The sequence below is a fragment of the Perognathus longimembris genome, chromosome 8 (genome assembly GCF_023159225.1).
Source record: "Perognathus longimembris pacificus isolate PPM17 chromosome 8, ASM2315922v1, whole genome shotgun sequence".
In the NCBI taxonomy this organism is placed as follows: Eukaryota; Metazoa; Chordata; class Mammalia; order Rodentia; family Heteromyidae; genus Perognathus; species Perognathus longimembris.
In genome coordinates this window covers 11860693-11872837 of record NC_063168.1, presented here as the reverse complement: position 1 = coordinate 11872837, position 12145 = coordinate 11860693, and the positions used below count along the sequence as shown (strand labels likewise).

The following is a 12145-nucleotide window of genomic DNA, read 5'->3' as shown; positions in this document are numbered from 1 at the left end:
GTTCAAAGTCAGCCTGGGCAGTAAAGTCCATCAAATTCTTATTTCAAATTAACCACCAGAAAATTAAATAAGACTGAGGTAGACCTTTGGCTCAAGTAGTAGAGTGCTAGCCTTGAGCAAAAAAGCTGAGACAGCCCAAAGGCCCTGAGTTCAAATCCCAGAACCAACAACAACAACAAAATTCTCAGATTGTTTTTTTGCCTGGGCTTTGGGGAGGCTTTCAACTGCAATCATGAGATCTTAGCCTCCAGTGTACTATGAACGGGTGTGAAACACCTGTGCCCAGATAACTTTATCATTTCTGTTGATCCTGTGAGTGTTCATGATTCTTGAGGATGAACGAAATATAAGTTTTTACAAAGGCGATTTTTTGAAACCAGTTTTCCATATAGAAATGTAATTAAAGAACTCTGCTCTTTATTAATTAGGCGTTCATTGGTAGTATATATTTGCTCTTATGCCAATGTATTCTGAATGTCATAAGTTTAGTATTCTAGTTTGCTTTTATATTTTTGTCATGATATTTTTCAAGTATGCCTTTGGATTTCTTCTTAGATCAACTTTAAGAAAACAATTTAATCGGACTTCTGGGAAGAAGGCAGAGCAGCAGCAGAGCCCTCACTGAGCTCCCTCCGACATCGCAGTTTTCTCACCCCACAGAAACTTTTACCCCTAGAAAGACAGCCAGAGTAAGTTCTAACAGTACAGGGATTCTGGCCAGGAAGGAAAAATCGACTTTGCTCGTCTAAAAACACAGATTTGAGCACCGGGCGGCGTCCAGCCACTGTACCAGTGCTGGTGCCAGCACAGCACCCGGCACAGCGACCCACACTCCACGCGGCTAAAGCACACAGCATAGACCAGGGAGAAATCCTCCAGATGGTGATTGAGCATGGACGCCCTGAAATCGCAGAGAAAGCATGAGTACCCCACGAAATATATTCTCACTCGCGCCCACCGAGCAGCTTCTGGAAGGTAGCACTTCCACCACCACCAGAGCAAAGCGCCATTTTTGACACTGGCATAGGGTCAGACCAGATTGGAACGATAGTGGGCCAGGAGAAAGCGAGGACAAAGGAGAGATCTTTGAAAAGGGCAAGAGGGAACGACCAGTGAGAGCCAGTTACGCCCAGGAGAACAACCCCTGCCCATGCGGGAGGCGCGTCCTGGGCCGCGGCTTAGTGAGAGGTGCCCCACCTTGCCCACAGGAATTTCTAAATTTAAAGCGAAAGTGGCGAGCAGCTACTGGCGGCACGAAAACACCAGATGGGGGAACAAACAGTTCCTGAGACAGATAAACAGTCCCGTCACAGAGGAAGCCCAATTCCCAGCCCGAAACGGAGCTGGATTACATCGCCAGCTCCGCCAAGGAGGCCGACCCGCCCAGGAGATAGGAGCCTCCCCCAGGCAAGCAACTCTCAGCCAGGTAAACCAGGCCAGAGGCACCCCGCCCTGCTGAGTCCACAGCCTATTCAAAGCCAGGTGTTAAAGGCAGCGGCCCCACAGCAGACAGAGGAGCCACAGTTCCCGAGACTGCTCACGTACCCATCTACAGAGGATGCCCAAGGCCGACCTGCAAGCTGTGCGAACCACAGAGACCCAGGATTGCACCAACAGGAAAGAAGGGTCAGAACAGATCCACCCCCTGCAAACTGAAAGCAAGTCAAACCAGCCAATCAGGAAAATAGACGGCAGACCATCACAAGGAAACCAGAGACTGGGGAAAGACCACCCAAACAAGGAGGACTCCATTTTTTTTTTTATTTTCAATCATTTTTTAAACTTTAAAAAAAATTCTTTTTTAATTTTTTCACTTCGGAAACGTCATTGGTTTTTTTGTTTTCCATTTTTACCTGTTTGTTTTATCAAGTTTTTTTGTTTGTTTTTGTTTTTTTATTTTTATTTTTTTAAAATAATTTTTCTCTGTTTTGTTCATCTGTCTTCCAGTATTTTTACTTTATTTCTCTCTTTGTGTTCTCTTTCTTTAAAAATTACTTTCCTATGAATAACACCTCCATTCTTTTCTGGTAACTCTCCATTGTCTATCATTTTAACCTTGTTCTCTCTGCTGATTCTACTCTTCTCCACATTTCCACGTCTTGAAACTAACCCAAAATCACCCCCCGAATACATTTTACTCTATTCTCTTTACCACCTCTAACTTACCCTCCTGACTTACTGCCTGGACCTCCAGGTTCCATTGACTCCTGGTTATTGGGTAGAGGGTATTCCTGTTTAATCTTAGTGAATCAAAGGGGTTCATAGAGAAAGCCAGTCCTAAAAGAACTTAATATAAGAACAAGAATTGCTTATAGGGTTGTAACAGTAAATAACTACTGAATACAGGGCCCAGGATCGGTTGTTATATTGAAATTATATTCTTTAGAAACACCAAATCTAATTTTATAGACAGGTATACAAGGTATCTGAATATAATTGTGAACTTATAAGATTTACACAACAGTGCTTGGTAAGGGATGCTTTGGGTCTTAAACGGTGCTCACAGGTGCTTGTAGATTGGCATTCCCAATCCAAATGGGCAGAAGAAACACAAGAAAGATGGCAAACAATGGAGTCTTTTCTCCCACTAAAAACAAGCAGGAAACAGAGCAGTTAATCAAAGACATAGAAGAGAACCCTCAAAATGCTCTACAAAGTCTACTGGTAAACATGTTAAATGAAAAGTTTGAATCAATACAGCAATCCATCCATAAAGTAATAGATGATTTCATGGCCTCAACAAATAGAAAGATAAATGAAATTCAAGAGTCAAATGAAAAGATAGCTACCCAGGTAAAAGATTTGAGACACAGCACTCAAAACCAAATTAATGAAGTAAAGAAGTCCATGCAAGACCTAAGAGATGACAAGGAAATCATCAGGAAAGACCAGTGAGAAGGAAAAGAGATTTGAAATCAAGTAGCTAGCCTACAGTCCCGACCAACTGAAGCAGAGGATCAAATCTCAGGAGCTGAAGAACCCTAAATAGTTAACATCAGATCAAGAAATGGGAAGACACAGCTTTTAACAAGATAGTGATATGAAAGGAACAAACGATCATCTCTCAATCCTAACTCTCAACATTAATGGAGTTAATTCTCCAATCAAACGACATAAGCTCATAAGTTGGATCAAAAATCAAGATCCATCTTTCTGCTGCCTCCAAGAGACACATCTATCCAGCAAAAGTAAACATCTTCTAAAAGTGAAAGGCTGAAATCAAATCTATCAAGCAAATGGCCCCCATAAGCAGGCTGGAGTTGCAATCCTAGTATCAGACAAAATTGACTACAAATTAAAAAAGGTAAGAAGAGACAAAGAAGGTTACTACATACTAGTAAAGGGATCTCTCCTACAGGAATATATAACCATTCTAAATATCTACACCACAAATGCAGGAGCACCCAACTTCATCAAACAAACACAACTGACTCTAAAAACACTCATAGATCCAAACACATTGATAGTTGGGGACTTCAACACTCCACTATCACCTCTGGACAGATCAACACGCCAAAAACTGAACAAAAATACCACAGAACTAAATAATTGTATAGACCAACTAGACTTAACCCACATCTACAGAATATTCCACCCAGCAACAACAGAATACACATTCTTCTCAGCAGCACATGGAACATTCTCCAAAATAGATCACATCTTATGGCACAAAGAAAATCTGTACAAATTCAGAAGTATCAAAACCATTCCCTACATTCTCTCAGAACACAATGGAATAAAATTAGAGCACAACTCAAACAGCAACCACAGAAAATCCTACAATTCATGGAGAATAAAGAACACACTGCTGAACCATTAGTGGGTCATTGAAGAAATTAAAACAAATTCAAATGTTTATGGAATTCAACCAAGTTGAGGACACAAAGTACCAGCTCCTTTGGGACACAGCAAAGGCAGTACTCAGAGGAAAATTTATATCTCTGAGTGCATACACCAACAAACGGGAGAAACAGCAACTCAATAATTTAAGGAAACACCTTAATTTCCTTGAAAGAGAACAACCAGCCAAACCCAAAGTCAATAGATGGAAACAAATAATTAAAATCAAATCAGAATGAAATCAATTAGAGACAAAAAAAAAAACCATCAAAAGAATCAACAAAACAATGAGTAGATTCTTTGAAAACTCAACAAGATAGATAGACCCCTGGGAAACCTGACCAAAAAACGAAGGCAGCACACTCAAATAAACAAGATAAGAGATGAAACAGGTAATATCATCACAGAAATAACCAATATTCAGACCATAATAAGGGACTATTTTGCAAACCTTTATGCCAACAAATTCGAGAACTTGGAAGAAATGGACGATTTCCTAGAAAAAATTCATATCCCCATACTTAACCATGAAGATTTAAAACGTCTAAACAGACCAATACCCAGTGTTGAAATAGATGCGGCAATGAATGATCTCCCATCCAAGAAAAGCCCAGGTCCAGACGGATTCACTGCAGAATTCTACAAGGCCTTCAAAACAGAACTCACACCAATATTTCTCAAACTCTTCAATGAAATTGAAAGAGAACGTTCACTACCAGACACATTCTATGAAGCCAATATAACCCTCATCCCCAAACCAGGCAGGGACTCATCACGGAAAGAGGACTATAGACCCATTTCCCTGATGAACATAGATGCAAAAATTCTCAACAAAATTCTGGCCAATCGAATTCAACAGGTCATCAAAAAAATCATACACCACGATCAAACTGGATTCATCCCAGGGATGCAAAGTTGGTTTAATATACGCAAGCCAATTAATGTAATCCACCACATCAACCGGAGCAAGGTAAAGAACCACATGGTTTTATCTCTGGATGCGGAAAAAGCGTTCGATAAAATCCAGCACCCATTTATGCTAAAAACCCTGGAAAAACTGGGATGCCAGGGAACATTCCTGAATATAATCAAGGCAGTTTATGACAAACCAACAGCAAGCATAACTCAAAATGATGAAAAACTAAAGCCATTCCCTTTACAATCAGGAACAAGGCAGGGATGTACACTCTCTCCCCTGCTCTTCAACATAGTACTAGAATTCCTAGCCAGAGCAATTGGGCAAGAAGAAAATATAAAGGGGATCCAAATAGGAAAAGATGAAGTTAAACTTTCTCTCTTCACAGATGACATGATCCTATACCTAAAGAATCCCATAGACTCTACTCCCAAGCTACTAGAGCTGATCCAAAACTTTGGCAAAGTTGCAGGATATAAAATAAACCCTCAAAAATCAATGGCCTTTCTCTATGCTAACGACCAGAAGACCAAGGCTGAAATCAGGAAAGCAACTCCTTTTGCAATAGCCCCCCAAAACATAAAACACCTAGGAATAACCTTAACCAAAGAAGTGAAAGACGTCTATGATGAGAACTTTAAAAGCTTGAAAAACGAAATTAAGTCAGAACTAAGGAAATGGAAAAACCTCCCATGCTCCTGGATTGTGAGGATTAATATAATCAAAATGGCAATATTGCCAAAGGCTATCTACAAATTCAATGCAATACCCATTAATATCCCAACACTATTTTTTTTAACGAAATAGAGGAAGCAATCCAGAAATATATATGGAAAAATAAAAGACCTAGAATAGCAAAAACAATCCTAAGCAGAAAGAACAATGCTGGAGGAATTACAATACCCAACTTCAAGCTGTATTATAAAGCTATAGTAATAAAAACAACTTGGTATTGGCACCGATACAAGCCTAAAGACCAATGGAACAGAATTGAAGACCCAGCAATGAACCCATAGAACTACGCCCACTTAATCTTTGATTAAAAAGCTAAAACAATAGTTTGGAAGAAAGATAGCCTCTTTAACAAATGGCGCTGGCAAAACTGGCTCAACACATGCAACAAACTAAAACTACATCCTTATATATCACCCTGCACCAAAATGAATTCCAAATGGATTAAAGACCTCGAAATCAAAACAGACACCCTGAAAACACTAAAGGAAGGAGTAGGAGAAACACTTGGGCTCCTTGGCGCAGGTCGGAACTTCCTTAACAATGACCCAGAAAGGCTACAAATCAAAGAATGGTTGGACAAATGGGACTCCATCAAACTGCAGAGCTTCTGCATGGCAAAGGACATAGCTCGTAAGATAAACAGAAAGCCCACAGACTGGGAAAAGATCTTTACCTGCCATTTAATGGACAAAGGCCTCATATCTAAAATATATGTAGAACTAAAAAAATTACCTTCCTCCAAAACAAAACCGCAAAGAACCAATAGCCCCCTCATCAAGTGGTCTAAAGACTTACAAAGACACTTCTCTGATGAGGAAATGAGAATGGCCAAGAGACATATGAAAAAGTGCTCTACATCACTGGCCATAAAAGAAATGCAAATCAAAACAACAATGAGATTCCATCTCACCCTGGTAAAAATGTCGTATATCAAGAAAACTAACAATAACAATTGTTGGAGGGGATGTGGCCAAAAGGGAACCCTACTTCATTGTTGGTGGGAATGTAAACTGGTTCAGCACTCTGGCAAGCAGTATGGAGATTTTTCAGAAGGCTAAATATAGAACTCCCCTATGACCCAGCAACCCCACTTTTGGGTATCTATCCAAAAAACCACAAACAAAATCACAGTAAAGTCACCAGCACAACTATGTTCATTGCAGCGCAATTTGTCATAGTTAGAATCTGGAACCAACCCAGATGGCCCTCTGTAGACGAGTGGATCAGGAAAATGTGGTACATATACACAATGGAATTTTATGCCTCTATCAGAAAGAACGACATTGCCCCATTTGTAAGGAAATGGAAGGACTTGGAAAAAATTATACTAAGTGCAGTGAGCCAGACCCAAAGAAACATGGACTCTATGGTCTCCCATATTGGGAATAATTAGCACAGGTTTAGGCAAGTCATAGCAGAGGATCACAAGAGCCCAATATCTATAACCTTATGAACACATAAGATGATGCTAAGTGAAATGAACTCCTTGTTATGGAAACCATTGTTATATCACAGTTGTAACTACTTTCAACGTCCCATCTGTATCTGTAGCTTCTATTATTGATGATGTTCTTGTATCACCTTCCTGGGGTTGTACCTACACTATCTCTGTAATCTTATCTGAGTATATTAGAAACCGTGTATACTGGTATTAGAACTAAGAAATTGAAAGGGAATACCAAAATTGAGAGACACAGAGTAAAAAAAGTCAAACAACTACAAAAGCAATAGTTGCAAAACTGTTTGGTGTAAGTGAACTGAACACCTCATGGGGAGAAAGGGAAAGGGGGAGGAGGGAGAGGGTATGAGGGACTAGGTAACAAACAGTACAAGAAATGTATCCAATGCCTAATGTATGAAACTGTAACCTCTCTGTACATAAGTTTGATAATGAAAATTTGAAAAAAAAAAAAAAGAAAACACTTTAATCTTTTCTTCCCTGATATTCATAAAATTTTCAGGTTTCCTTTTGCCGTTGGTTTGCAATTTCCATTCTTTTTTTTTTTTTTTTGGCCAGTCCTGGGGCTTGGACTCAGGGCCTGAGCACTGTCCCTGGCTTCTTTTTGCTCAAGGCTAGCACTCTACCACTTGAGTCACAGCGCCACTTCTGGCCATTTTCTGTATATGTGGTGCTGGGGAATCGAACCCAGGGCCTCATGTATATAAGGCAGGCACTCTAGCCACTAGGCCATATCCCCAGCCCCTTTCCATTCTTTCACAGTAAAAATAAATTGAGTTCTTCTACTCTTTTTAAGTGTAATAAGACTTTTTGTATGTTATAATCACATAAAGAATGTTCTATTAGAAAAAATGTGTATTATGCAGTTGGTGGTGTAATGTGCATTATATCTTGAAGATATTATTGTTCTATACTTGTAAAGGAATAAATGCTTTCATCCTTTTCATTTCTAGTCTTCTACTTATATTCAATGTTAGTGAAAATAGAGTATTTGAATATTCCATTATTGCTCTAAATCTATTTCCATTATTTTACATTTTTGGTGTTTGGTTCATATATCCAGCTCAAAGATGTATGTATGGAGTTCTCACACCACATCTGGTAATTGAGTGAAATCAGCAGACCTTTGAATGTGTATACTAACACTTGTGATTATAAATGTATACACACACACACACACACACACATATATATATATACATTCTGAATAACTATGTCACCAACTACTTTATATATATATATATAAATAATTTTGCTTTTGCACAATATACAATTATAAAAACCACTGAATCATTTTCACGATGATACAGTCAATCTGACTAAAAAAGATTGTTTCCCCAGATTATGTATCCTGATGATTGAAATAGGCTTATACTGTGAATGGCATGATATGTAAGAGCAACGAAGCTAACTTGTACCAAATTTTTTAATACCATTTTAATCAGAAATTATGAAATATGTTTTTCTGAAACTGATGCTTCCTAGAATATAGAACTAAGATTAATTTTTGCCAAATGACTTTGTCATGTGAGTTTTTTTTCTGAGAAGATAGCATTTTCATTCTTTCTAAAATCACACATTGCTGCTAATGCCTCCTCTAAAATATCATCTGCATTAAAATGAAAATAATTTCCATTTGCTGATAAGGCATTGATGTTCATAAACATTCTCCAAAAATGAGCACTTCCAAAATATGGAAAGTATATAATGTAGTGATATCTTGATAATACCAGAAAGCAATGGAAGAAATATGCATTGGGTGATCTAGAATTCCTGAATATATAAATAACTCATACCAGTTGAGCTAATGAGCATTTGCTATTCTCTTTTTTTGTCATAGTCATCACATTTGGACAGAGGCAATTTTTTTTTAACCTGGACAGAGGCAAAGAAAGTCAAGTGATCAAAGAGAAGTGAGCTGATTTTGGAGGTTGACAAGCCATGTTCTCCAACCAGGCCAATTTCCCATGGGCAATTTGCTGTGATCTGATTCAGGAGAAAGGATGTGGGTGGGGAGAGGAAAGTGGTAATCCCCCACTTACTGGGAATATTTTTCCTCAAGGCTGCACAGATCACCCTCAATAGATACCTGTCACATGAGCTTTGGGCTCTGTCTCTGCTTTCCCCTCAGTGTTGCAGGTGCTGTTTGGTCTTCTGCTCATCCTGGTCTGTGTGTTCTGTCTCGTTGACACAAACCACATAGGCTCTGCTGGGCCATCTCTAGGGTGATCAGTTTCAAAATTCTCTCTGATGATGTTGTGTTGAATGGAGAATGGCTATCGTGATCTCACATCTCCTTGCTCAGGAACCCCTGACATCTCCCCAAAAGCAAAAGCAGTTTAGGTGACCCAATTATGTCTACGGGGGGTGGGGGGAGGCACGTGCTAAATAGAGGAAGCAGGAGGCTGGAAACAGAAAAAAATTATTTTTAACCACCTAATAAAAGTATTCATTACTTTTGGAATATTTTGCTCAGGCTGTGTACTTCTCAGCAAGTCCATAAAAATGTCTTTCCATCAAACTGTTCATAAGACACAGGATTCCACTGGCTGAGGAAATGTGACATGACTTTGAAACTGTTTGTGCCAACTGCCAACTTTCTTGTATTTTCACACCCACTGGTATTTGACACATTATACATTCATACATGTGAACAACAGTTCCAGATATTGCTGCATACAAATTTTTCTTATGTGTACAAAAACTAGAACCCTACTCCCCCCATAGCCTCTGCATTGATAAGAGCTCTCTCCATCTCTTGGTTCTTATGATCACATGACAATGAGTTCTTGCAGGAATGGTCTTCAGCAAAAATTCTTTCCTACATGAAAACATGACAGCACGAATGCCTCCCTCATGACTTTCCTACACAGAGTTGTGGTAGTTATTTATCTCAGTACCCATGACAAAACACCAGACCTGAACAGCATAATGGAAGATTTACTCATTGGCCATGATTGTTTTGTTTTGCTTTAGACCAGGGTTTTATTATGTAACCAAGAGTGGCTTCAAATTCTCAGTATAGCTGAAGCTAAAACTGAGCTGGTATCTTCCCACCACATCAGCCCAAGGAGAGAATTATTGAAAAACACCTCTTCTTAATCATACCAAGTATTGCCCAATTAGTGGTACTCAAATCCAATTAATACATGACATAAGAACAGATAGGAACAGAAGGAGGATTTAATCAAGTTTATCATGAATTATTGTATCAGCGAGCCACTCAACGAGCCATATTTATTCTCCTGCTGCCTGAGCCATGGCTTTTGTCCCAGTATATCTCAAGTTTAGCAAAGGTACTCATGGTACCCTGAGCTCAACTGAAATGTATTGAGCTGCCTGAACCAGCTCTTTGCACTCACACTCACTTAGGAAAGATTGCTCCCCAAACCAGCCACATTTGACAGCTGTGCCACCTCAAGCAGAGAGGATTTTGTTCAGGGTTGTATCACTGTGAGAGGGTAATGTGTAGCTTGCATGCAGTAATAAACCCCAACATCCTCAGCCTCCACCCTGCTGATGGTCAGTGTGAAATCCGTGCCTGACCCACTGCCACGGAACCTGTCTGGGACCCCAGAAAATCGGTTGGAAACCTTATAGATAAGGAGCTGTGGAGATTGGCCTGGCTTCTGCAGGTACCAATGCAGATATGTGTTTCCATTGCTATGCAGGAGGCTCTGACTAGACCTGCAGGAGATGGAGGCCGGCTCTCCCAGGGTGACAGGCAGGGAGAGTGGAGTCTGGGTCAGCACAACATCTCCATTCATTCCTAAAATAATGAGAGACATGGACACGGTTAATCACAAGCTTTATGAGTCATTTTCATGATCATCTTTCTTAATTTATTTCAGAAGATAAATTTTAATGATGCTTTATGCACCATATGCTCATTAAACACCACACACACACACACACACACACACACACACACACACACACACAAATTGGCACTTGTAAACCACGAGGACCTGTAAAATTTGCCAACATGTTCCCCTTATTTCATCCTAAGAAGAGCACAGGTCTGTGTTACTCCTGCAATCCTCTCACTCTCACAGATATATATATATATGTATATATATGTATATATATACATATATATATCTCTCTATATATATATATATGTCCATCCATGAGAGCAATTCTGCACATCTCATTAGTATGCACAACACAAAACATGTGGGGAGCAGTGGGCTCCAGAGCTCTGCCCCTCCCCCTCCCCTCCCTCCTCTCTAGTGTGTTCTCACCTGGGATCCAGAGCATGAGCAGCCCCAGGAGCTGAGCAGGGCACCTCATGGTGAGAGGGAGCAGTCCTGGTCAGTGCAGGCAGCTGAGAGCTGAGCTTTTATGCTGGACTTGCAGGGAAGCTCCTCCCTAGGGAGAAATATGCAAATGTCCTGCTGGGTGCAGTGGTGGGAGACAAACTGTCAGTGAGGTGGAAAGAGACACCAGGAGGGTGGGGCCTCTCCTGTGAGCAGATATTAACTATGGTCAAGAGAAGCAAGAGAGATCTAATGCGTGTGCCTTCATGGTTCCTCCTGTTCTCAGCCTGCTTCCTAATTCTTCAACCCCTTCCCAGGTACTTTTTACACTTTTCTCGAAAAAGGAACCATTTGCATAAATATTAAGTTATTCTTTTTTATTTTCTAGGTGTTTGTTTAAAGGTTTAGGTTTAGCCATTTTATTTTGCTTAATAAAATCTGCATATTATGTAGAAATCAGAGGTAGGAAATGTGCAATTAATACAGTTTTATACAGATGTATAATTCAGACAAACCATGGAATTCTTCAGCATGTTTTTTGTTTTGTTTTTGTTTTTGTTTTGCCAGTCCTGGGACTTGAATTCAGGGCCTGAGCACTGTCCATAGCTTCATTTAGCTCAAGGCTAGCACTCTACCACTTGAGCCACAGCTCCACATCTGGCCGTTTTCTATATATGTGGTGCTGGGGAATGGAACCCAGGGCATCATGTATACAAGACAAGCTCTCTTGACAATAGGCAATAGTCCCAGCTCTCTCAACTGATTTTGCTTTAACTCATTGTTGATATATCAGCTGACATATCTGAAAAATGCCAGAGCTGACCCTGGACTGAGATGCTTCTACTTCTGCCTCCTGTGTAGTGAAATTATAGGCATGCATCACTGTGCCAGGATATCTCATTTTTTTCTTATCTGTTAGCATCTCATTTTTTTTGC

The 12145-nt window shown here is 39.9% G+C and overlaps 1 gene segment (V, D, J or C); it reads right to left on the bottom strand.

Moving 5' to 3' along the window:
• Window positions 1-10387: 10387 nt before the first annotated feature.
• Window positions 10388-11243, bottom strand: LOC125355932. The segment is given in 2 exon segments: window positions 10388-10719; window positions 11195-11243. Coding segments are annotated over 2 exon segments (381 nt in total).
• Between the last annotated feature and the right edge of the window lie 902 nt (window positions 11244-12145).